This window comes from Tenrec ecaudatus, chromosome 1 (assembly GCF_050624435.1).
Source record: "Tenrec ecaudatus isolate mTenEca1 chromosome 1, mTenEca1.hap1, whole genome shotgun sequence".
Taxonomy (NCBI): Eukaryota; Metazoa; Chordata; class Mammalia; order Afrosoricida; family Tenrecidae; genus Tenrec; species Tenrec ecaudatus.
In genome coordinates, this window is record NC_134530.1 from 59,073,430 (window position 1) to 59,101,160 (window position 27,731).

Genomic DNA, 27,731 nt, shown 5'->3' on the forward strand with positions numbered 1-27,731 from the left:
TCACTGGGTATGTATGCATCCATTTATTTATTTATTTATTTGTTTTTGAGCCGTTTTATTGGGGGCTCATACAACTTATCACAATTCATACATACATCAACTGTATAAAGCACATTAATACATTCGTTACCCTCATAATTCTCAAAACACTTGCTCTCCACAATGATGCTTCTTTTTAAAAAAAATCTATTCTACCACTCTGTGGCTTTTGTTGTTGTTGTTTTTAAAGCACATTTGTATATTCATTGCCTTTATCATTCTCGAAACATTTACTCTCCACTTAAGCCCTGATATCAGTTCCTCATTTTTCTCCTCCCTTCCTGCTCCCCCCTCATGAACCCTTGATAATTTATAAATTATTATTTTGTCATATCTTGCTCTGTCCGACGTCTCTCTTCACCCACTTTTCTGTTGTCCATCCTCCAGGGAGGAGGTTATATATAGATCCTGGTAATCGGTTTCTCCTTTTCAACCCACCCTCCCAGTATCTCCACTCACACCACAGGTCCTGAAGGGATCATCGACCCTGGATTCCCTGTGTTTCCAGTTCCTATCTGTACTGTACCAGTGTACATCCTCTGGTCTAGCTTTATTTGTAAGGTAGAATTGGGATCATGACAGTGGGAGTGGGGGAAGGAATCATTTAGGAACTAGAGGAAAGTTGTGTTTCATCATTGATACATCACACTCTGACTGGCTTGTCTCTTCCCCGAGACCCTTCTGTAAGGTGATGTCCAGTGGCCTACAATTGGGCTTTGGGTCTCTACCCTACACTTACCCCCTCATTCACTGTGGTAAGACTTTTGCTTCTGATGATGCCTGATATTTGATCCCTTCAACACCTCATGATCGCACAGGCTGGTGTGTTTCTTCCATGTGGGCTTTGTTCCTTCTAAGCTAGGTGGCTGCTTGTTTATCTTCAAGCCTTTAAGACCCCAGACACTATATCTTTTGATAGCCGGGCACCATCAGCTTTCTTCACCACATTTGCTTATTCACCCGCTTTGTCTTCAGCAATTGTGTCGGGAAGGTGAGCATCATAGATTGCCAGTTTAATAGAACAAAGTATTCTTTCATTGAAGGAGAGTACTTGAATGGAGAGCCCAATGTCCTTCTGCTACCTTAATACTAAACCTATAAATATAGACACATAGATTTATTTCCCCATCCTCATAGATATTTTCATATGGACATGCCTTTATTTAGACCGCTATAAATGCCCTTTAGCTCCTAGTTCTTTCCTCTATTTCCTTTGACTTTCCTCTTGTCCTACTATCATGCTCAGTCTTCATTTGGGTTTCAGTAATTCCTCTTGGTTACATTACCCTTGATCACGCCTTACCAGGTCTCCCACACCCTTCTCACCACTGATTTGGATCACTTGTTGTTTCCTTGTCCCTGGGTTTGTTAACACCACTACCTTCCCCTCTCCCATTTTCCTCCGGAACTGACATTCAGTGACATTGATAATAGTTAATCTTGTTGCTATTATTTTTCTGTTTTGCTATTGTTTGGAAGTTTGGGTTTTTCCCTTTTCATCAGTGTCTCTGTTCTTTCTGGGTGGTGTTGCCCTGCATGGTGCTCTCAGGTTTCTGTTATTTCTCCATCCATGGTGACCCAATTAATATTTCTTGTAATGCTAGATCTTGTTTAGGAGCTGTTTGAAACCATCAGCAGCTCTTTGGGTGAAGGATGGAGCTTTCTACTCCTGTAAAGACTTACAGTCTCAGAAATCCACAGGGACATCTCTACCCTTGCCTATAGGGTTGCTATGAGTTGGCATTAACTCAATGGTATTTATTTTAGTTTTTGGTTTTTCTTGTTTTTATGAATTCCTTTATTTCCCTGTCTGGAAATACCTTTTTTTCTCTCTTATATTTGAGGGATGATTTTGTTGGATTAGGACTCTTGATTGGCCTTTGTTTCTTACAGATTTTTATATGTCAGTCTTCTTGCCTGCATAGTTTTTGCTGAGAAATCCAAGCTTATCCTGACTAGTTTTCCTTTATATGGGATTTCTTTTTTTCTATAGCTGCCCTCAGGATTCTCTCCTTTCTTGTGAAATTGTAGTTTCACTATGATATGTCATGATTTTCTTTGGAGATCCATCCTACCTGGAGTTCTCTCAACTACTTAGTGATTTTCTACTCCTTTGTGATGTTGGGGAAATGTTCTATGATTTCTTGTGCTATTTTCTGTAGATGTTTTGTTTCTTTTTGTTACAGGATCCTGATGAAACATAGGTTATTTCTATTTTTTCCCCCCACACACCACCTTCAGTTCACTTTATTCTTTCCAAAGGATTCTTTGACCACTTAGCTTCTGCCAGACACCTTCATCCTCCCTGCAGCCTCCTCAGCTGGTGGTCATGTGGGGACAGACACAGGGTCATCTTCAGTCCACACCTACCGAACTCTGCATGTGTCCAAGGATGTCGCTTGCTCCCCGTCCCCTGCAGTTTCTGTGCTTGTCACAGTGGGATGTGCTCCTGGCATGGAGTGGAGGCTCCTGCAGCCTGTACCGTGGTCTGCAGCTGACTCTTGGCTGAACGGTGGCGGTCAGTCACTGACTGTGGCCAGTGCCCATGAGCGGGACGTCACCTGCCTTCATGCATTAACCAGCCAATGTGTGTGCTGGGCCCGGAGGGTGTGCCCTGTCATCCAGCTGCCAGGATCTTGTCACTTTGCAAAATGTTCAGGTTCCCCAGGTGGCCCAGGTCACACAGGCACAATAGGACTGTGGGGCTAGCAGTCATTCTGGTGGTTCACGTCAGACCCGAGCCTAGACATAGCCCCTCTTCTCTCTGCCCTCTAACACAGCTGTGGCAGGGTGGCCACGCTGCAGCGTCTCTAGGGGCAGTGAGGTTACTTCTCTTGGCAGTGTCCCGTCACTCCTTTGTTGTTGAGTCTCTCCTAAATTGTCAGAATGATTGTCTTAATTGACTTTCCTCTTCTTCTCTGTTCCTCGAGTCTCTTAGAATGTTGCCCAATTCTGTTACTGTCTTTTAAGGTTTCTTTTGGCTTAAAGATGTTAGTTTTCTATTTCTACTGTTGTTCTGAGTGTTCCCATATCTCTTCAAATATAATTATTTTGGGTGATATGTCATTCTTCTGAATTGAGATTCATGACCTTCTTCAGAGTACTTTGGGTATTTCAATTGCTTGAGTTCATTTATTATTATTTTGGTGTACTGTGGTTGACTGCTGTTTCCTTGGCTTTGTGTAAATTGCTGGATCAGAGTTGGCTCTGTCTAGTGACTTGGGAGAGGTCTAATAGGAGCTGGAAAATAGACAGTAGTCAAAAGAAGAGAAATAGGCTAAGTGGGATGAAGGAATGAGTAATAAAAGAAAATAGTTAAATAGGCAATGATCTGCTATTTGTAAAAATGGGAAAATGTAATTTAAGAGGGTTAACCAGAATAAGTTCCATAAATATATTTCATGCCAGGGGCTTAAGTGGAGAGCATGTTTTGAGAATGAGGGCAATGAATATACAAACGTGCTTTACAAAATTGATGTATATAAGGATTGTGATGCATTGTATGAGCCCCTAATAAAATGATTTTAAATAAACGTATTTCATGAGAAAAAAAAAGATCATGGGTGAATGCACAAGGAGACAAGGGACAAAACACTGGTGTGGCCTGGTTTTCGGTGCTGAGATCCTATTGCTATGAAAGCAGGAATGTGGGTTTGTGCGATGAGAGTATAAGGGAAGTATCCCTTGTTTGGGTGAATATACAGGAATCTATAGATTGACTTTTTGCCTAGGAGTGATAGGTACTTGGGGGTCACATCAGAAGAGGGCACTTGTATCTGGTCTCTGGTTCTGGGACTTGAGCCAGGTGCCTGCTGTATTGCCAGTCTACTTTGGGACTTATCAGCCTCTTGCTACTCAAGAGTTCGCTGAACATCTGGCTCTATAGCAAAATGTGAAGAAAGCAGTGCCTGAGGTCTTAAAGGCTTTATAAAGTCATATAAGCAAGGTATCAAAAGTTCAAAGTAACACACCAGCCTGTGATCCAAGGGTTATAAAGAAAACCCAAATCTGAAGGTTAAGTGGTATGTACCCAATCAACAAATGAGTCTCAAAGGATTTATGTCATAACCTCTGGGGTGCATTTTCTTGCACTGAAGCTTACAATATTCTGCCTCACTAGGCCTTTAGAAATATGACGTTTTAATGGTTCTCACTTCCTCCAGCGTAGACAGACCTATTTCTTTTGTAGTCTAATCTGGAAGCTGCTCAAACCTGTTCACTGTGGGTAACTCTGCTGGTATTTAAAATACTGGTGATATTCCATACCACACAAGTCAGCATAGTAAGACAAACTGACAAGTGGCATACTGATTCCATATGGTCACAAATGTTCTGAGATTTGCATTCTTTGAAAATATCCCCGTTTCTCCACATAGTGGGATGTCTTTCCATGTTAAGAATGCATGTCAACTTGGCTGGGGCATGATTCTCTGGTTTACAATTATATTGCCATCCCTTCCATGATTCCATGAGATCTGCTATAAGCTACCCGTAAAAAGGTAGCTTCCGTGGGGAGTGACCTGCAGTGAATTCCAAAACTTATTGAAGCCCTCACACATGAAGTCTCTGGCAAAAGTCTCGTTTCTCCTGGATTTATTTTCAACTTTGCTTCCCGTTTTATCTTCTATATGTGATATCTAAGGTCAATCTGTAGACAAGACTAATAATTACCTAGGGACATGGCAGAGGGGAAAAATGTGGAGGTAACACGGAATTGAAAAAATGGTGATTGCACATTGTATGTTATAAAGGTCCTCAATGAGATGGGCCTAACAAAATAACTACAAAGTGCCATTTTATATACCATTAGTAGGTATACTGCTGTAGTTATATATAGGGTCACTAAAAGCCAGAACCAACTTGGCCACTTAAGATGCCACTTAATACAGCAGCAAGTGAATTTATACTTGGCCCAGATCTCATTCTAAGTTGGTACAAGTCCTTAACATTGTGGCACGTATTGCTGGGAAGTAGTCTTGGCTGCTTGGCACTGGACTTAATCAAAATAGTTGATGCAACAATTTAAAAAGATTGTATTGGGTGGGCTGTACAACTCTTTAGCCATCAATGGAACCAGATTAATACTTGAAAAGCTGCAGAATCCATCATATAAACATACCACTTAGGGAGGTTGGCTATAAAATGCTATTTGCCTCTACAAAAAAAGTGTATGTTAAGACAGATTCCTAAAATTAGTGGCAATTTTAGAAATTTAGCCATAAAGAGTGAAGACCATTTTAGAATGTTGATGTAAGACATGGGCCTAAATAAAACACCTCATGAAACAGGTCTCTGAGTTTCAAGATATAATTTGGCTATCTGTGACACTTTTTAAAAAAATTCTGACACTCTTTAATGTGCACTGGGCAACCATTTTGTAAGAAGTCTCATACTTTAAAAAAAGGAAACATTTCAAAATGTCTGTCTTTATTAAAGATAAATGGGTTGATTGGTCAATTCCTCCTTGCTCTGCTCGCTTCTCACTTGTTTTCTGGCCTCAGCTCACTTGATCCTGTGCCAAGGAAATATATGATTACTTCAAAGAACCACTAAAAAAATAAGTTATTTGCACAAGAACTTTTCATCACCAAATAAATCATAATCGAGGATGGGGCTATTAATAGTAAATTACCTATAAAGAAGTAAATCTACAAAATAAGATACTAATTTAAAAACAGAATTTATCAACCCATCTATAAAAAGGCTTATGGTAAACAACCAGAATTTTCTGAAGTACTTGCTGTATTTAATCAGAATGCTACCTGTCTTTCTTAGCACTTCCCACTGAGTGAACTGACTTGTAGCAACCCCACTCAAGTTCCTGAGATTCCCGAGATTGTAACTCTTATCAGGAGCATCTCCACCTCCCCGCCCCACATGAGCAGCTGGTGGGTTTGAAACCAACTTTGTGGTTAGCAGTCCAATACTTAAGAACTGCATTATAAAGCTAATTAAGAATTATGAAACCAAAAGCAATCTACTTCCCACAAGCAGGTTTAATGTAAAGGAGTAACTGTTAACAGAATTTAAAGTGACTTACCTAGACCCTTGATCAGTCTGAACAAGTTGTGGTTCTTTTTGGTTGGCTCGTGCTGTATTGTCTTGAGAAAGTCTTATCCACCTAATATTAAAAAGAAACTAGTTTAAAAAACATTCAGCAAATCACAGGGAGCTCTCCATACCACGGGTTACCTTCTAAATTTTCTTTGTATGTATACCTTGCTGTTTCTTACAGATGATTAGATAGTTGTTTCTAAACCATTTAATGAGTAATAAATATAAGCAAATTATATGAATGAGTCTGAAGTCAATTTAGAGAACTAAAGTGACCTTTTCTCAATTCTAGGATTTTGTTCTACAGAATTAAAAAAATTGTAGAAATATTACCCCTCAGGAGAGGTTCATTTAAAGTTCCAATATACATAGCTAAATAAAATTATTCTACCATAAAACAGAAGATTAAAAATTTAAGTAAACTTACTTCAACCAAATGAGCATTCCATTATCAGCCAACACCAATCACTCTTACCTAAAGAATAATTAAGACAAAGTTAAAATAAAAGGCAAAGGCATAAAATAAAAGGTTGAAAATGCTAGTTAACTTCAAAATCTTAAAAGAGTGAAAAACCAGAGACAAAGACTGGGGGACAAATTACATTATTAAAAAAAGGCAACTTCAGGGCAAAGGGTCTAAAATTGCCTATATTAGCATGAAAACGGTGTCTTCTCTCAAATACAAATGCCCAACTATTACTTCCCCAGTCTGAGCACAGACATTTGACTGCAACCCAAAATATACTATCCCTTATGTGAAGGTATGTGACAACGTTTACCTTACCAAATGAGTTTCAACATCAGTTCTCTTTTCATGTAAAAGCACACCTCTAACTTCCCATTTCATGTATCTTCCATTCTCAGGCGGGGATGCCCAAGATCCCTCCCCACTCGACAGTACACGACACTGCAGTTGTTTTCCTGCAATCCTGGACTTCGCCTTCTCTTTCCCCGAGTCCTCACGGAGTTTTAAGTTGGGGCGAGGAAGCTACACCTTACTAGGACAGTAAGGATTCTGTGTTTAAGGGAGGAGACATTTTAGTCACTAATATGCCTAGCAGGGCCACAGTGCACAAACAGCAGATCAACCTTATTCTGGTTCCTGTAGTTTACTCCCTCCCTGTTCTTCAGTTACTGCCAAAGATATGAAGAGTTCCCTGTTGCACATGTACCCTCCATAAGGGATACTATATCGTTTTGCACTCTTCCCCCACTCAGATTATGCTCCAGTCCACTCTCTTCTACCCACCAAAGTCTCTCTTCAGCACTGGTGTTCAAAAGCAACTATTTTTACAGTTGGTGGTTTACCAAACTGTGAGACTTCCACAGTTGAGTCTTTAAAATTGCCAATCATTATCTAGCAGCAATGACAGATGATTAGAAACAGTCAATCCTCTGAATTCTTTCCCTAATTAGCAGTCATATGTGAACTGCACTAGCTGACAGAACACTGAATTATCAGCTAAATCCAAAACCAAATAAAGACCCAGAACAAGCTGCCTGGCTCTCTCAAACCTGTCCACGATCATTTAGGGAAAGACCATAAAATGCAGGACTTGTGGATCATGTCACTGCAGCTGACAATGATTAACAATAAACATGCAACCCCCTATTATTAAGGTTAAAAGTCCGAAACTAGTCACACGCAGCTCTTGACTGGGGAAAAGGGATACTGTTATGCATTCTCTGTAGGTTTACAACCTTGTAAGGAGAGAACCCACTGCCTTTCTTTCACCTTTCCGAAAGCACCGCCATCTCTTCCAAGGGCCTGACAGTACGACAGTACGGAAATGCATTCTGGCATCACACCTCTGACTTCAGGCTGTTCTTATTGAAAGTCATAATTTTGGTTTAACAAGACTATGAAATACGATGCAAGCACCTCGGTATAGCATTATCGAAAGAACCCACCACCACCACTTATTCCCAGCTTTTGAATGAGTGCTTTTAAAAAACTCACTGCTCTGAGTCACATGTTTAAACTACATACAAATAGTAAGAACAGATTATTAGTCACAGGTTTCTAAAATGTCAAACTAGTCACCTTCAAGCAAAATAACAACCCCCCCACCAACCCAGTGCCTGAAGTCCATGTTATCCTGCTAAGTATGTTCTCTGAGAATTGTTACTAATGGCTACCAAACAACTCTGCACTTTTACTTCTAAGCACCTCATCACTGAGTCACAGTAGCAAGCTGCTGGCCACTGATGGAAGAGTATGCGCCTCAGGAAGCAAGCGCTATCAGGATTCTAAGCTATTTTAGTGACACTGAGCTTTACGTTTTATCTGTTAAACCCGCCATTTGATCTTCAATGAGAAGTTTGTGGAACAAACTAGATATATATAAAGCTTATGTACCCACCTTGTGAACAATTGCCAGTGAGCAAGCTATTTGTTATTCTTGATACCAAAACCAAACTCACTGACATCGAGTCAATATTCTCATAGTGACCCTATGAGGGAGCAATGCCCCCTGTGAATTTCCAAGATTAATTCCTTACAGGAGTAGAAAGCCCCACCTATCTCCCATGGAGCAGCTGGTGGTTTTGAACTGCTGACCTCATGGCTAACAGCCCAACTCATAACCACTAATCCACCAAGGCTCCATTCTTGATACAACAGAAAATTCTCAGATATGAAGAGTTTTCACTGGCATTTATGCTATAAATTTTCCAGTTACAGAGCAGAAAACAGCATACAAAAAACTCTCATGCATGCCAGCCAAGAACCAGTTCAGAGACCAAAGTTTAGTTGAATTGCGGTCTGGAAAGAGTTGATGAAAAGCTAAAGTCCATACTCCCTAGACAACAAAAGAAGTGCTTTGGAAGATTTGTGTTTTCTTGTAACTGGGACATTTTGAATTATGACATCAAATTTCAAAAGCTAAGTGAAGCAAGTTCAATGGTCTATTTTGAACGTTTAAGTCCTATGGTATACGACGAAGTCTTATCACTAGGAAATGATTCCAATGTGTATTCTCAACTGTAGGCCAAGTCAATGTGCCACCAAAACTTTCCCCAAGGTCCAGAGCACAGGTACATTTAGACAAGTCACATGAACTTGAACTATTCACATTAGGTCCCCATCTAAGTCATCCAAGTTAGTAAGAAAGGTATTCTCCCAAGAAGCCCAACTGTTAGAAAAAAATGTATTGCAAAAATATTGTATTCTTAATTCACTCAAGCTTTGGAGTAAGTACCAAGATTACATACTGAAATCACTAATAGTGGTGACCTACAGGAAGGTCAGTTTGCCACAACAGAGACTAATTACAACATGCTTCATAGAGTCCATGTCAAGATGCTAAAAGCACTCGTCTTCCCAAGTATGGTTTGGTTCCCTTTCCCCCACACCACTGGTGTGTTCCACGTTGTCTTCAGTTACAATGCAACTAAAGAAAACCACACAACTTAAGTCAGAGACACCAAAGAGTTGTTTGCACTTTTTAAGCAATGCTGAATTCTACCTAACAAATTACAGCTCTAACCCCAAACCCACACAGGTTTTGATCTAATTAGCTTTACCATACAAGTGTTAGGTGCTGCACTGTATTTTCATTGTCAGAAGTGTGATGTCAGAATGCCCACGGAATAAAAGTACATAGCAAGTCACCAAGTTAGATTATATTGCTTGTTACCTACCTGTATGCAGTCGGCAATGAGAATCTTGGAGCAAGCAGGAATACTACATCCGGGTCCTAATGTCCATTGCCATTTGCGGTACTACGTTCCTCACAGTTACGCACTGCAGAAATGCTGGCTAAACGCAGTTATGTAGCAGGCCACTACTTTTTAATGCACGATCTCAGTCCAAGAACACCAGAAAACATTCAGCCACAGCCTAGTGGCTTGCCAGAGAGAAGCCAAGTACCTAAATTTTTATCTGCCATAATATGCCACGTATATAAAATTTTCACAGGCGTAACATTACAGTTTCCCAAATTGTAGTTTATGTATTAGTGCTATCTAGAGTGGTAGGGTTTGTAGTACTTAAGAGTTTAAGATTCTAAGCACATTATGGTTTCTCTAAATAATGTAAGCCAATGGGGTAAAGCTTACTGAACACGCTGGGGACTGGGGTGGTCTTAGAGAATGCAGCTTTTAAGAGATTGGGGAAGTCCAATAACAACCAAGTTCCTCTTAAAACAAAATTATGAGAGAAAGTGAAGAGGAGGAAATGGGGACAGGTGATTTTTTTTATGAGAACATGGCTAAAATACTTCAAAACTACTTCCCTTCCCCATCCCATGTTTCATCAGCTTTTAGGAAAACTACTTTCAAAGATGATTTAAATTCACATTAGGCTAAAAACAGCAAATACGTTGCAAGTCTGAGTAGCTTACAACCCTTGGTACTGTTTCAGTGATGGAAGTCAAATGTCAGTTGTAAAGAAGCATCATTTATTTGCTAAACAACGTTTAGCAATTCTACAACACCCAATAAGGGTAATCAAAAAGCCACAACTTTCAGGAGGTTATCCATTATCATCCTTCACCACTCTTCAAAGGTACAGTACTACCAAAAGTTTATTTAGGGTTTTGTGCCAGCATCCCTTACAAAGAAAGGCATGTAATCTGAAAAATAAACTGAAACATTAATTTTATAGGCAGATTTTCCCATTTCCCACCACCCCCCACCCACACATTCAAGTTCACCCTCTGTGGGTGTCCCATGAACACCTCTTATTGTTTGTCATGAGTAGAATCCCTAATTATCCAGTGCATCCAAATTATAACAGGCTCCTTTTCAAATCCAGAACTTTTTTCTATTCAAAAATCATACTTGTCACCATTACTTGACTTGGGACGAAACTTTCTGCTCATTGACATAAGGTATGAGAGAACTACCCCTACCCATTACCAAGGGTCTTGAGAGTCTCTTCCTTCAATCACCATGTACCCATCAGTCACAACCAGAATTTCGTGACATGCCTTCGTATGTTTCACTTTGGTATATCCCCATTTCTATTCAGAAAGTGCTCAAGTGGTTTCACCAATAAGGTTCCCTTTGTACTCAGGCACATTACAAAACGTCTGCATGTTAACAAGGTTTGATTTAGAATTTGACTTTTGCCAATTAGCGCCAAGAACAGAGGTGAAAAGGAGGAAGAAAAAATTCTGCAATGTACCAATTTAAATGGAAACTAAGAACACAGCCAAACCATTCCTTTACCTAGTATTAAAAGGCCATTCTTTGCTAACATTTCCACAGGGAAATCAGGCTCCCATTGTACTACCAACCACAGTAAACCATCCATTAGTAAATCAAAATGTCTTATTCCAATGGAAGGAGATCAATGAAATTGACAGATCATTGAAAGACTCCAAAACTTCATGGTGGGGGAAGGGATAGTTGTACTGTGTAGCACTAGCAACTCTCCAGATTTAGTGCTAGGTGAAAAGGAAACGAGAAAAAGAATCAGGCCAACAAATTTACATTAAGATCGGTTTACCTGCAAAGCTATTTATTTCATCACCACTAGCTCTGAGAAAGAGAACCAACAGATATTTTTGGTGCTACACATTTTGCCCCTCCCCATGGACACAGGAAGTTAAGAGTGTACAAATGTACGCCTAGCCTGGCTTTCCTTCCCTTCCTGCTAATTATTTTCCAGACTAAACCCCACCTTAAAAAAACTACTTAAAAGTAATACATGAAAAGAATTCATGTTTGATAATCTTTAATTCAAATGTAAAAGTTCATTACAAGCCGTTTGGTAGGGCTTGGGAATTTGTTTCTTTAAAACTAAGAATGGGGGAATGCAACAGAATGATCTTTCCATTTTTTCTTCAAAAACTTTCAAGGAAAAGATAACTGGGTCATAAAAGATCCATTTAGCCAAACCCACGTATCCCCCCCAGTAAATGGTTCCCACACCCACTCCCACTCCATAATCTTTAACACTTAACTAAGTGAAGATTTACAGTTCAGACCATTTAACCATTTGAAAATACTTGTTAGCACACCAGCTTGCTTCCTACAATGCCAGACAAATCAAATCATGAAACAGCTTCCAAATGTGTTCTTTTTAAAACAAGGGGATAGGTTATTCATAGAAAGCAGTACTTTGCCTTCCACATACATTTCCCAGTAATGGCATCGCAATGGCATCGCCATTTCAAGGGCTAGAAACTCTCATGCTTTCAAAGTGGAATACCTACCTAGCCTAATGTGCACAAAAGCATGAATGGCAAAGTTGAAGATCGGTATTAACTACTTTTTCTATTTATTTGAAGCACAGTAAAAAAAATTGGTACACTTTGGAAATTCAGTGGCACAAGGTACACTGCCATAACTTGAGGGACATTATACAGTTTAAAAAAAAAAGGAAAAAATTTCTCCTGTTTTAAACACTGCATTACATAATTTTAACCTGCCTAAACAGACCATTTACAAATATTAGGTCAATAAATTGCTAACATCCATAAAAAGGTAGCTTTCTTACTAAAATGCAAGAATTTAAAAGGTTGCTATCTAAACAAGAAGACAAAACAAACTGGACTGAAAGCCTAGATGTCACATCTAAAAGCGGGGCTTTTTGTTTGGGCCTTCGTACTCTTCTCTCCCTCTACCATAGCCTGCCGGAGTTCCAGGCCCCATGCCTCTAGGACCCTGTCCGCCCACAGGCCCCGCACCTCCCTGCCCAAAGCGCTCAGTACGCTATTGGAACAGTAAGTAACAGTTCATTATATGTAGTTGATGTCCATGTGTGTTAAGTAAATATTTTAGAAGGTTCCGTAGTCAACGTTCGTCGATACAATCACCAATGAGTCGATCCACAGGTACCGGGAACATAGAAAGGAAAAAAGGGTAATTTGAAAATTAGTTTACGTAATACATGCCTTGTGGTATGTTCCCACTTGAGCCATTCTCATACACCTGTTTCAAAAAATAGATCTTCCCTGCAGTGCTAAAAAATTTAAGAATTAGTAGATGTGAAAACCCATTCCAAAATGAGTTCTAAGAAATTTCACATCAGATTACCTCACTGAGAAGCTTGCAACTCTCACTTTAAGGTCTGAGCAGAAAATTTAATTTCCAAGTAAGCCTAAGAAGCCCAAGCAGACAAATTCAAATCACTCAATGAAGTGACAAAGACCTACTCACCAGTTAGTGGCATGTGCTGCATAAGAAACCTTGTGCTTTTCAAGATCTTAAGACACATCTGCTAAGGTGCAGAAATCTTAAAAGGTTGAAAGTTTTAATATATGCTACCGAACTACAAAAAGAAAAAGCGTAAGACTAACAGACTTAATCACTTAAGCGGCACAGTAACGTAATCAAAAAGCTTATCATATTCTCACAGGTTTGCTACCTTCAGAACCACCACTAAAAAAGCCATTAAAACACTATGACCCACAGCACTATTCTTTCCTGTAGCAAAATGACTAAACATACATACGGCACCCCCCTCTATCAGCCCAATTTTTCCATTGGGTCTTTGAAAGTCCACCTGACATCCTTGCTATGATTCCGTTTTGGGGGAAAACCACCCAAACAGCCTAACACCAAGCTTACATGACTGCAGGTTAAGCAGTTATTTCATTTGGTTTTAATTATCTAAATTTAAATAGAAAATGTGTCCCCAAACAGAACCCTGTCAGTAAATGCACAGCAGCCTAAATTCTCAAACTCTACTTAAAATGCACTAGTTAACTGAGAGGATAAAATGAAACAGGATCAGGGTTTAACTGTCCCTATAAATGATTTAAGCATGTTTTTCCTACAAAATACCAGAGGTACGTAAGAAGATTTGGAAACCTTAACCTAAAAAGTGTAGAAAAGGGGAAAAAGTAGGATCTTAGTGCAGTTTTTATTGTTTAATTCCCAAAGCTAAAAAAGAAAACTTGCGACTTTTCTATTACATTATTGCTTAGAGAAGTCAGAAGCTCTCTGTAATATGGAATATGTCAAATCAAATCCGGTTTTGTAAATTTTTTATCTAGTCTACTTTTAAAGTAATCACATAATCATGTTGACCACATACTTTCAAAGTTCAATTGGAAGAAAGCTAATAGCATTATATTTAACCCAACCAGCTATTTTACAATTCTACCTTTACTTCCCCGAAAGCCTGAAGCATATTTTAACTAGGTAAGGTTCCATACTAAATCCCAGTATTCCCAGTTTTTAAAATTGCCTAGTGAGCTACATACAGAAGCTCTCCTCCCTTTGCAAAATGCCTATAGTTGAATTAATCTATAAGATTCAATTCAGTCATGAATATGCACTCTCTAAACCCCAACTCTACAGAGTAAGACTACAGTCCTCGTAAGGATTTGTAAAACCCTAATCTATTACAGCCACTCAGACCAATTCATTGTTCTAAATAAAGCCTCCTGACAGGCTACCTATGCAGCTAAAACATGATAGCATCAAGGTCAGATCAAATGCATACACGTAGTATGCTTAAAATGATCATTTTTGCTACCCTACAGCAAAGACATGTCGGTTCTGTATTAAAAGGTGAATCTATGAACAGGCCCAACAGGTGGGAAACGACGAGTCAAACACTGAGCAATTCCCTTTCCGTGGAATAGAGAAGCCACACCATACGTAGGCCAAAAGTCCTACACATATATCATCACTAAAACATGCCTAAAGCTACAAACTACTAGTCTGATTCATACTTATGGCAAATACCAGCTTAAAGAATGACACATTGCCATTTGAAAACTCTCACTCAGATACAGAATCGTTCATTTTAGAATTTGGATTTGCCATGCACTGAAGTTCAAAAGTGCGGAATAGAAAGCAACTTCGTCTAATTATTGCCGAAGAGAACTTCACATACTAAAAACAGCATTGACTCTTCATTGGCAAACGCATCTGCTTAGGTTACCACACACGGAAGCTCTACGTTGCCAAAATATTCCTCAATATTATGATTTACATGAGAGGGAGACTAAAGGAGGTCCAGCCACCTACTTATAAAAATAAAAAAAAGCACACAAATAAGTTAAGGACATAAGAGAATTTCCTTTGTACTATGTCCCACAGGATACATTACCATGTCACTTCCCATCATGGAACCACTCATGGTCGCTGGGGGAACTCCAGGACTGGTTTCATAACCTATGCCACCTCCACCACCTAGAGGTGGAAATTTCTGGCCGCCTGAACCATAGGGATCTAGGAAATAAAAAGGCTTGTTAAAATTCACCCCAAACCTGCTATAGGGTAATGTTACTTAATTAATTTCCCTGCTTACCTCCCATATTCATGGCTCCTCCACCACCCATTCTCATATCTCTTTCTCTCTGAAAGAAAAATTGCCAAAATAAAGAGCACAGTAAAAATCAGAGGGTATTTCAATTGGTTCATTGCCAAAGGTACATTTTAGATCAATATCCCAAAAACCAGTTATTGAGATGCTAAAGCCCCTTGCTAATGATTGAAATCCTCAGATCTGTCTAGAAAAAAGAGCCCTCTTGGTGCGGTCAGATCAGCATGAACTACTAACCACAGGCAGGTAGTTCAATCCCACCATGCACTCCCAGAGAAAAGATGGAAGTAGTCTCTGCAACTGAAACGATTTAGTCTCAGAACCCCTACAGGGTCACCATGTGTCAATCAACACGATGGCAGCAGGTTAGCTAAGAACAGATAAACCTTAAGGGAAAGCAAAAATACCAACAGGAGATATGAAATGCAGCTACAAATTGTTATAGTGGTGTATCCTGAATTAATTCATAGGAACACTTTACGACTGACAAGTTTCTCCACCTTCCTAATGCGGTAACCCTTTAATGCAGTTCCCCGTGTATTTGCTAAGTCAAAACCGTAATTTTGCTGTTACGAATCATAAAGATCTGACATGCAGGATGTATTTTCATTGGTACAAATTGAACATAATGAAAGCATAGTGATTAATCACAAAAACATGTAATTATATATTGTGTAAAATTTATTTTCAATTACAAATAAATGAAATTTTGTCTTGAAGCGAAGTTATCATGCTGGGTGCTTGTATGTGCGTGTTTTGTCTGCATGTGGACAGACCCTCCTGCAGATGGATAGAGGAACAGTGTCCTAAGTTCATCAGAAATGTGTTTTCCGATAGTCTTAAGCGACCCCTGTGAAAGGGTCGTTCCACTCCCAAAGGGGTCACGACCCACAGGTTGAGAACCACTGCTTTATGACAATAGAAATGGCCCCTAGTGTTCGGTTACACTGTCGACTAACCACAAAGCAGAGGACTCAAACCTCCAGTTGCCCACAGCGATTGGAGGCTTAAGCATTGTGCCACCAAGTGTCCTTTCACGTTTTGTAGACTACTTACTGGATCCATGTAGCCCATACGGCTGTAGCTTTCCTCTCTTTGGCGTCTCATTTGTTCTTCCATCTCACGTTGGCGAATCATCATCTCTTCTTCCCTTCTACGGCGTTCTTCCTCTTGCCTAGAATATCCGTCACTCAGGTCAACCAAAACATTACCCACACTTTCATGTGATTCCCATAGCCAGAAAACCCCAAAACTTTACAAAAGTTGGAGCAAAGAAAATGAAGGCCTAAACAGAGCACCCATTAGCAATGCAACTATAAATAAATTTAGCCTAAGAAAAAGCTGTTATTAAAAATTGTATACTACATAAGATTACATCTGTTCTATAAAATGAACGCACACCCTCCCACCAGAATTTAATAAATTCAAAGTACACATTGAATCTGCCACTCAGGAAGAGGGACATATCTGATCGGAACACACAGATGCAGATGAAGGGGGAGCAGAGAGTGGAGCACATCCTGGCCCAACAGGCTGTGAGGATAATGTTCCCGATTTGAGCAGCCAGTCCAGGGAGGACCACATGTCCGGCCCCAGAGACATGACACCCCTCACTGACCCATAGCCCTACAGGGGACAACACAGGAGACACAGTATGGGAATTGCACCCAATCTGACCCCGCAACACCTAAGGCAAAACACTAAGAGGGTGCAACAGAACAGCAAGGGAACAGAGTGGTGAGGTCCACAAGGAATGCTGAAGGTGGACTATGGGGCCAGGGCGTGGTACCCCAGACTGGACTGGAGAACACCCTTAAAGGCCAACAACAATCCTTGAACTACAAGCTTTTCTTGTGTTTTGCTGCATATTGTTGCTTGGTTTTGCTGTCTTGTTTTTGTGCATGTTACTATCTCTGCAATATAAATAAGATGGCTGGATGAACAATCTGTAGGAAAAACAATAGAACAGGGGACGGGAACACGCAACGTGGGGGGGCGGTGGTAATGGTGTTAACAAACCCAGGGACAACCCAAATCGGTGGTAGGTGTGGGAGTTCTACTAGGGCGTGATCAAGGGTAATGTAACCAAGAGGAACTGCTGAAACCCTGGTGGGGACTGAGGATAGTCAAAGGAAATAGAGGAAAGAGCTAGGAGGCAAAGGGCATTTATAGAGGTCTAGATGGTCCCCGGCTATCAAAAGATACAGCATCTGCGGTCTGAAAGGCTTGAAGATAAACAAGCGGCCATCTAGCTCAGAAGCAAAAAAGATTACAAGGATCTGCATGTAACCTCCTCCCTGGGGGAAGGACAACAGAAAAGTGGGTGAAGGGAGACGTCGGACAGGGCAAGAAATACATATTAGTAACTTATAAATTATCAAGGGTTCGGGAGAGAAGGGAAAAAATGAGGACCTGATGCCAGACTTAAATGGAGAGCAAGTGTTTTGAGAATGATGAGGGTAATGAATGTACAAATGTGCTTTACCCTATTGATGTATGTATAGACTGTTTTAAGAGTGGTATGAGCCCCTAATCAGAAATAAAGAGGTCTTATGAAGTAAAGAAAATGACCACCAATGCAGAACAAAAACTTAACTTTACCTCAATTGCATTTCTTTGCGCTTCTGCATTTCTTGATTATGAAGTTCCTCCATGCGTCTTAATTCCTCCTGGCGTCTCATTAGATCTGCATATTGGGAAATATTTTTGATACATGTTAATGAGGTTCAAAAAGGCAAAGGATGCTACAGCTGAATTCAAGACGATAGATAGCTACAGCAGAATTCAAAAGGCTAGTTCACCTTGGCGCAAAAGATTTGCCTGGTGCTCATGATAGGCATCTTCCATTTCACTTTCTAATTTGTCCTTTGCATCTTTCATGTTTTTCTCAACTTGTTCCCTCTGCTGTTTTTCCATTTCGTCCAAGGACTTCCAGCGCTGGGAATATTCATATTCAAAGGTGCCATGCTGGGCAAAGCGAGGCGGTGTTTCTCTCTCCCTAACAAAGCAAAGTTTAGACATGACTTGTAGCTAGGCACACAAACACTATCTGAATCCCGCGCGTGCACTGGAAATAAACTCTACCTTCCTGAATTTTGTTCTCTAGCCAGATTTCTTGCCAAAGCTTTCTTTTTCCTCCCCACCCACACCTACATTTCAGTACATTTTTACATCTTACCAGAATTACCAAAGAAAAACAATTGTATTCGGGTGACGGCATTTAATTTTTTTTCAGCCTAAGCTGGTTGTTATATTACCAAGATTATTGCATATGTTAAGCAAAACTGAAAGACTGCTAGGTGCAAATACTGCAAAATTGTTTAAAACTGGCTTACTTTTGATACATTGGGTTCTTTTGTGCAAGCTTTTCAGGAAGACCATCTTCATCATCAAGTTGTTCAAGTGGTTCCACAATGACTGGACGAGGAGTTCTAATAAAAATGGTTCCATAGTTTTATCACCAGCTTATATAAGACAGATAAGTGGAAATCGTTCAAAGAAGCATTAAGATGGTAAAATGACTTACGTGGTCAGTAAGAAAACGCCTTCACTGCATCTTTCAAATGCTTTTCTCGCTGCTGGTTTAGAAGCAAACTCAACAATGCCTTTCCCTGTTGATCTTCCACGGTCATCCACAATTACTACGGCCCTTTCAATAGGACCAAACTGACTAAAAGCCTCTTCCAACAGTTCATTGGAAACATAAGGTGAAAGATTACGAACTGAGAGGGCAGCAGCATGTGTAGCAAAGCGTACTCGAAGCTGTCTACCTCTCATAGGGGTGTCATCAAGCTCAGCTTTTGCAATTTCAGCCAATGCCCTAGATTCCTGGGGGGGGGGGTAAAAAAATCAAAATCAAATATTCAGGTTAATGGCCCCAGAATTGGCTAATGATCCTTCTTAAATTGTCACAATTCCTATCCTTATCCTTCCTCCAGCTCAATTCAAAATTGACTGTTTCAGCTCTCCCCAGTGCACTGGGGGCAAATGTTTAAAAGCCTTGCTATTTACTAGCCCAACCCCAAATGCCTCTGAGAGGATTCCAGAGAGGAACCAAGACTAGTAGGCACTAACATAGCAGTGGCATCTTTAAAGATGAAAAATGCAAAGACCAAGTTCTCCTCACTGGTTTAAAACCAAGTACAACGTGCTTTGTAGCAGCCACAAAAGTTTCTCATCAAGTCGATCACACTCACAAGCTTAATAAAGCCGAATCCTTTGCCTTTGTTGATAAAAACTTCTCCTGGTTCTCCGTATTTAGCAAACAGTCTCTTGAATTCATCCTCCGTGATATCAGCGGGCAGATTCCCCACAAACAGCCGACAGCGCTGCGTGTATGTTTTCTCTCCAGGTCTCCTCAAGAGGGAGAGGTTGGCTTTAAACCCCTATAGCAAAAGGAAGGCAATTTAAAGACACTCGTGCGACAACTGCGATCAGAAAATTCCAATAAACTATATAAATAGGCATTATCAGTTGGGTTGTTTCCCGAGTCCTTTCTAGTAAAAATCCTAATTTTACTCTACTTTCCACACTTCCGACAGCCATCGCAGCATCAGTGAGGGAAGACCAAATCAGACTTCACCCCAGGGCCACCCGCACACTTGCTCCCAAGAGTCGACTAAGCCCAAACCTGCCAGCCGCATGACCCGATTTGTCCCCAGTACGCGTGCACTGCTAAGACCCAAACCAAACAGTACTCGGATTATCCACTACGGGAGAAGCCGGCGTCCACAAGCCAAGTCCCGCCATTGCTGACAGACGTGCCCTGGGAAGAGCAGAACTTCCCGAACACTCCAAACGCTCATCTCCCGGCCCGAAGGAACCTCGGCTCGTCGGATCGCCATCTTGCACGCTACCCACCCCGGGTTCGCGCCGCTAACTTCGGACAACACCGTCCCTTCTCCGCCCTCACCTCCCCCGAGAAAACGGAGGCGGGGGCTGCCAACCCCGGGTCGCCCCCGCCGCCGGGCGGGCCGCCGTCACCCCCCCCAGCCCGGGCCCCGCCCCCGCGCGCAGGCGCCCTGGGGCCTGCCGACAAAATGGAGTCGGGCAGGAGGAGGGAGGGGCGAGGGGGCGCCGTAGGCCGCGGCCATCTTAGGGCGCCCGACACGTTGCTCCCGCACTCACCTCGGAGTCGGAGATCTTCTCCTCGCTGCGGCCGCCGGGGCCGCCGGGCGGGGGCCCCTGGTGGTGCTGCTGGTGGTAGGGAATGTGGTGCTGGCGACCCCCCCGGGGCTCGCCGATGCCGCGGTGCGGCGGCTTCGGGTGGCCGCCCGGCCCGCCGAGGCCCGGGCCACCGCCAGGCTTCGGCCCGCCGGGCATCTTGCCGCCTTTGGGCCCACCGGGTCCTGGGCCCTGCTTAGGCCCGGGGCCGGGGACTCCGGAGGGCGGCGGCGGAGGGCCCCCGGGCTGAGGGGGGGTGGTCGGGACCACCCCGCTCGGCTGCGTGGGTGGAGGCGCCCCGGGAGGGGCGGAAGTGACCGCCGGCGGCGGCGTCGGCGTGGGACCCGGCCCCGTCGGGGCCCCGGAGGTCGGAGGAGTGGCAGGCGGCACGGGGCCGGAGGCCGGTGGCGTGGAGCCTACGCCAGGCGCCGGGCCGGGCCCCGGAGGAACGCCGGCCTTAGACGAGTCCTGTGGCGGCGGCGGCTGGTGCGGCGGTGGATGAGGCTGCTGATGCGGTGGCGGCGGCGGCTGCTGGGGCGGCGGCTGCTGCGACGGTGCCGCCTGCTGCTGCTGCACTTCGTGTGGAGGCGGCGGCGGGATCGGGGGCTTGGGGCCACCCGGGACGGGGCCAGGCCCCATAGGTCCGCGGTTCTGGTTGAGGCCCATGCCGGGCGGCGGCGAACGGAAGTCGTGGAGGCCGCCGCGGCCGCCGCCTCCTCCCCGCCGGTGAAAGCCTCCTCCGCCACCGCGACTCCGGAACCGGTCCCGCGACATGACCGTAATCAAAGGGCGGTCGAGGCAAAAGCGAAGAAGCCGTTCAGGGAACGTGGAGGCCACTTTGCTTCGCACAAGATGGCGGATGACACAGGCGGCAGGCCGCCTTTGTCCTCGTCTTATATAGTCGCGCTGGAACGTGGCCCCGCCCTCTCCTGGAGGGACAGCTCTCAAAGCCAATAGCAAGTACGATACGCGATGACGCCAGCCTACGAACCGCTTATCCTTTTTTTTTATTGACTGCCGGCGAGGGGCGGGAGGCTTGGAGTGGCTGAGCTTTCTAGTTAGCCAATGAGCAGGAAAGGAGTTGGCTGTAGGCCACTGATTTGCTGCGAGAAATTTGAATGGTCACTGCCAGACCAATTTTCCCATGAAAGCAAATTGTCCAGACTGGTTTTTCTTGCCCAGAAACAACGGATGTTCTCACGACCATGATATACTTGGGGCAGGGGGGGGGGGGGACCGGGGGTGTAAATTTTGGTTTATATGTGAGGTGGCTAAATCGGGGTGTGTGTGTGTGTTTAAATTTTGGTTTATATGTGAGGTGGCTAAATTGTGTGTGTGTGTGTGTGTGTGTGTGTGTGTGTGTGTGTGTAAATTTTGGTTTATAAGTGAGGTGGCTAAATCGGCATACAAGTTGGCCATCCACCCTACCTTGTATAGAATTAATGAAGTAAAATCATACCAATTTCAAAGAAACACATTCACATTTTGAAACCGTAAAGGCATACACGTTTGTTACAGTACTATGGACTTAATAGACTTAAGTAGGCATGATCCATTCAAAAAGGAAGACTTTTCGATTAAAAATATATACATTTACATGTTAATTTGCACATAGAAGGAATATAGCATTTTTCTTTATCCCAGCACTACTTAATACATTCTGAACTTATTATAAGCCTTAGTTATTGTTAGCTACCATTGAATAACCCCCAGATTTATGCTACTTCTGTTCATGAATATGAATGATTTTAACTTCTTCACATCAATCTTTTCTTCCATTCTCTATCAGCTATCTCCCCATTACCTCACTGATTGTCAGTTCAGTATTTGTTTTTGCTAGTATCTACGCCATTTCTGACATTTTAAGCATCTGCTCACTGATCATCACTTTTGGGTTCAATAATCATACTAGCCCCATCATTCTTTAACCTTATCAAGCCTCTCACATCATTACATTTATTATTCCTTAAATTCTTATATTCATAACTTATTTTGATAAGTTAGAAACTGTGGTATAGTGAATAATTATGGCTGGACCTTTAGTCATTCATAGTATTGTAAGTCCCACAAAACTATTATGTGGGACTATGCAAATGAGGTATTTATGTCCCACCAAAGGATTGGACACCCTGCTAATACAAATAAGGTGCAGGTACCATTGTGGGAGTTAGTCCATGAAAGTAAAGGATTAGTCAGTTTCGCCATCCCTAAACCACAAAACTAAACTCATTGACATCCAGTCAATTGTGACTTAAAGTAACCTTTTAGGACAGAGTAGAACTTCCTTTTGGGGTTTCCAAGACTAAATCTTTACAAGTGTAGACAGCCTCATTTATCTCCCAAGGAACCACTGGTGGGTTGGAACTGATAACCTTGTGGACAGCCCAAGGCATAACCCACTACTCCACTAGAACTCCTTTTGCCATCTCATCAAATGAGCCATCTCAGAAGTAGGAAAACGTCCCTCCAGATTCCTTAGCCCTCAAACCTAAATGGTAGTCTGAGTAACTTAAAAAAGGAGGAAAGTGAAACTGAAATGGACTTGGAGTCTTGTGACAAACAAGTTCACTTCAAACAATGACATACACAAGGGAGATCTTACTATGATCAAGAAAAAGAACCAAGAGCCAAAGCATGTCTTCTAGGCCTTGGGCATGTGTGCTGAGAACCCCCTAGACCCAGGAGAAAGAGAACTCTAACACCACAGACAGCATGAAATGGTGAGAAGTTGCTGTTAGGTGCTATTGCGTCCCTTTGCCTAATGACCCTGTATGCAACAGAATGAAATACTGTCTGGTCCTGGGCCCTCCTCCCAATTGTTCTTATGTTTGAGCCCATTGTTACAGCCACTGTGTTGAGGGCCTTCCTCTTTGTAACTGCCACTGTTCTTGGCCAAGCATATCCTTTTCCAGGAACTGGCCTCTCCTGATTAAATGGCCAAAGTACCTGAGACAAAGTCTTACTGTTCTTGCTTCTAACATTCTAGTTGCACTCCTCCCAAGATGGATGGTTGTTCTTTTGGCAGTCCGTGGTATTTTCAATATTCTTCACTGGCATCATCATTCAGATACATCAACTCTGCAGTCTTCGTTATTCAATGTCCAGCTTTCACATGCATATATGAGATGATCGAAAATACCATGACTTGGGTCAGGTACACCTTAGTCTTTACAGTGACTTCCTTAGTCTTCAACACTTTAAAGAGGTCTGTGCAGCAGATTTACCCAATGCAATGCATCATTGGATCTCCTGACATTTCCATGAGCATCGATTGTGGATCCATGCAAAATAAAATCCTTGACAATTGTAAACTTTTCTCTGTTTAGTGTGATGTTTATTGTGAAGATTTTTATTTTCTTTATGGGGAGTTTTAAGCCATATTGAATGTGTAGTCCTTGAGCTTCATCAGCAAGTACTTCAATTCCTTCTTCATTGTAGAAAACAAAGTTGTATCATCTGCATATTAAAGACTGTTAATAAACCTTCCTCCAGTCCTGAAACTTTGTTGATCTTCATATAACCCAGCTTCTCTGATTATTTGCTCAGCATACAGATTGAATTGAAGTATGGTAAAAGCATACCACCCTGAACCCCACTTTTCCTGATTTTAAACTATTGCAGGATTCCCTTGTTTTGTTCCAATGACTGTCTCTTGATCCATGTACAAGTTCTGTACGAGCTCAATGAAGTGTTGCGGAATTCCCATTCTTTGTGTTACTCATAGTTGGTTATAGTTGGGCCTTGCAGTGCCATGGTTATGCTCTCAGCTGCTAACCAAGAGATTGGAGTTCAGATCCAACCAGCGGCTCCATTAGAGAAAGATAAGGGGATCTTATGTAGAAAATCCATTTAAAGCTTCAAATACCCCATGATTTAAAAAAAAAAACTATCAAAAGTACATAGATAGAGTTTCAAATGCCATTCAAAAATGGGTAATCCCTAAATCTACTTCTCCAGACCTTGTGGTAGTTATATCAGACATATGGGCTAATATCAGAATTATGGACTTGATCTGGACTGGGCTGGGATGTTTTCTCAATATTCAATTGCTCTTGTATATAAAGCTCTTATACACATGAGTGTCTCTATGAATTTGTTTCTCTAGTCTACCTGGACTAACATGGAACTCTTGTCTGATTTTCCAAATCATATGTCCAATTATGTATTAGACCTCTCCATCTGGAGGCCTAGTTGGCATATAAGTTCGTATGTTTAAATTGTAACTCTTGATTTTATCAACCTAACCTGTTCCTTCTCTAATATTCCTGCCATCGTAAAAGACATTATTACCTAGTTGTTCAAGACGAAACCTATGGTTTATGTTCCTTGTAAAATCAAACACACACAAGTTATTCTCTCACCTCTTCCACTACAACTTCGTTTTCTTCCTCTTCATCTCTTACCTGAGCTACGGAACTACTGTAACAGTTTCTTCATTTATCACCCTGTTCTCTCTAATCCATTTTCCTTTCACATGGAAGCTAGAAATTTTTCCTTCACAAATAACTCAGAAAGTGTACTTCTTAACTATGTCAAGCACTTCAGTGGATTCCCATTCCTCTTGGAATACCCCTAAAGCCTAAATTCCTTTCCAAGGCCTATAAGGAATGATGGTATCAGAGCTCCCTCTACTTTGCCAGGCTTATTTTTTTAGTGCCCTAATTCCAGTCCCACTAATTCCCTAGCAGTTCTCCTACCAGATTCTTCTATCGGCCTGGATTTTAGCCTCAGGTAGTTTGGACTCACTGTTTCCTTGGGGTAAAGTGCTTTGGCTCTTTGCAGTTAATGTCCTCCTCCTTCCCTCTCAGCTTGAAGGCCCTTAACTTGAATGATGATGTGAATCATCCTCTATAAAGTCGGCATCTTAAAATGGAATACTGACAACACTCTTCACAGTTTGTATTAACTTGTTTGTTTCCCCATTGTATTGGAACTCTGTGTAGGCTCTTTAAGGCTCTACCATTGGACCTCACACAGACACTTAACACAGAGGCACTTAATAAATGTTTGTTGAATGAATGAGTGAAATCATAAGGACTGGCTCTAGAACGGACTCCTGGGTTCTGTGTCATCATCCTTCACTTTTCTGATACACTCCTTAAGGAGTAGACACTGCTTCAGGTGAAGTATGTGAAGTGCTTTGTTATTTTCCAGTGTTCAAGAAATACTAGTGATTTTTATAAATAAGTCACATATCTCTAAATTCACTGAGTATCACTGTCTAGAAGTTGAATAATAAAAGCCATGCTAGTATATTAGTCTTGAAAAGAACAAGTTTGTAATGCATTTTAGAAGAAAATCCATCTTTGATTTTAACAGATTAGAAGAATGATGAAACACAACTAAGTCAGGTTTTTCTTTCTTTTTTAAATATTGTATACATTGTATTGTATTTCATATACATGGTATATGTTGTATTACATGCATATATTGTAACACATTTAATGCATATTATGTATATACAGTATATTTATATACATATATTTATTTCCTGAGTTTAGATAGTTAGCTTCCTTAGAGAAAATTAACTTTACAGTGAGCCATGGCTACTTATTGGGCTTTGATAATAAAGGTCAGCAGTTCAAACCCACCAGCTACTCTGTGGGACAAAGATAGGGCTTTCTCTTCCTGTAAACAGTTATTGTTTTGGAAACTGTAGGGGCAGCTCTACCTTGTCATATAGGGTCTCTGTGGGTCCACATCAACACCATGGCAGTGAGTTTCTACTATATTACAGCTTAAATTCGGAGTACTCAGATTTGCAGAAGGCAACGAATGACAGTGACAGCCCAAAATCTATTGGCAGAGTTCCCACTTAGATTAAGCCTCCAAGTAATTCTTCCTGATCATTAACCAAAGTCATAGATAAGCTTGTCCTCAAGCAGAGTGCATTGGAAACTAGATTACCTCCACACATTTCTAGGCAGGCCAGGGAAGAACAATATCTCTTAAGGGTTTGCCTGGGTGGGTCCTTGTTGGAGATAACTATACTTTAAACTGTACAGGTGTTACCAAAGTGATGCGCCATGCCCTATCCTTGGTCTGACTGCATTAGTGGAAAGGGCGCAGATCAATCTTTTTAGCTCTTCTATCTAACAATGTACTGTATATACTCATGTATAAGCTGAGGTGTTGTTTTTTTTTATAAGCTGAGTTTTTCAGCACATTTTAATGCAGTGTTTGTGGTAAAATTAGGTGCCTTGGCTGATATTCAGGTCAGCTTATACTCGAGTATATACGGTAGTATCCCAGTCATGTCCCAGTTGCTACTTCTGTAGTCCCTCCTACAATTGTGATGTATTAGTCTGCCACCAATAATACATTTGCAACAGTTCCCATTGTTTCATGTCTGTTTAACTAGTGTCCTGTCAGTCCTATTACCCCAATTTGACCCCATGCTTATGGCCTCCTCCAGCTGGATGATTTGTTAAGTCAGGTTTTTCTTAATACTGGTTTGTCTCCCTCACTGTTACATAATGTTGTGTCAACTTGAAGATTTCAAAGTGTATGGGTAGAGGTTAGCCTGTCAATCAAGTCGCAGTTTGATGACCTCATTTGGAGGTGCCACCAAGATAAATGGCTCTCTGAAGGCTGGACACTCTATCGCTCTGCCTTCACCTTCTTGTTGATGAGCCACACTGAGACCTTTTTGAGCCCTGGAGCTGCATCTACTGCCGATGGATCCATAAGACTTTATAGGTACCTGTATTCTGCATCATTGCATGTGGCTTCATGAGTCTGAAGAGGGACTTATGGACTTGACTTGGACTGGGCCAGGATCTTTTATTGATGTAGATTACTTCTTGAAATAAAGTTCTTTCTTATACATCTATGAGTGTCTCTGGATTTGTTTCTCTAGTCAACCTGCCCTAACACCACCACCACCAACACCTCCCCACACACAATTATGGGCGTTTGTTTAGTAAGGAGTTAGCAGTTCACTACAAGTTATGGGGGGTAAGCAGTAATGATGCAGTCACTGGTCCACAACAACACCTTTCCTCAGCCAGCAGCCAAGTCTCTCTGGTCCTCAGCCTTGTGATTCCCTCGCCTCTATCTTTGTGGGCCAGGCAGGCTGCCTGCTGCTCACTTTGTGCCTCACAGTCTCAGAGCAAAGGCTCTCTGCTCTGCCTCTGTATGGCTCCTTTGCTCTGTTTCCAGACCTCGACCTCTGGTGCTTCTCTCTAGTCTCAGCCTCTGTGGGATGTCTTCATACTAAGGAATTTTTTAAGGTATTAAGAAAAGGTCC

General features: G+C 41.9%; 1 protein-coding gene and 1 pseudogene across 2 annotated transcripts; both read right to left on the reverse strand.

The window, feature by feature from the left end:
• Positions 1-2,735: 2,735 nt before the first annotated feature.
• On the reverse strand, positions 2,736-2,860 carry LOC142437883 (small nucleolar RNA SNORA17; annotated as a pseudogene).
• A 2,585-nt stretch (positions 2,861-5,445) lies between these two features.
• SFPQ (splicing factor proline and glutamine rich) lies at positions 5,446-21,369 on the reverse strand. 2 transcript variants are annotated; one of them, XM_075553756.1, is made up of 13 exons: positions 20,447-21,368; positions 19,516-19,704; positions 18,846-19,147; positions 18,655-18,750; positions 18,121-18,317; positions 17,921-18,005; positions 16,376-16,493; positions 15,305-15,353; positions 15,104-15,225; positions 9,736-12,753; positions 6,521-6,568; positions 6,080-6,160; positions 5,446-5,551 (listed from the first exon to the last, which is right to left on the reverse strand). In XM_075553756.1, the coding sequence occupies exons 1-10, from the start codon at positions 21,254-21,256 to the stop codon at positions 12,616-12,618; spliced, it is 2,106 nt and encodes a 701-aa protein (XP_075409871.1). In that variant the 5' UTR covers positions 21,257-21,368; the 3' UTR covers positions 5,446-5,551; positions 6,080-6,160; positions 6,521-6,568; positions 9,736-12,615. The 2 variants fall into 2 exon arrangements, with proteins under 2 accessions (XP_075409871.1, XP_075409872.1); XM_075553757.1 differs by lacking the exon at positions 9,736-12,753 and having other exon boundaries at positions 20,447-21,369.
• Between the last annotated feature and the right edge of the window lie 6,362 nt (positions 21,370-27,731).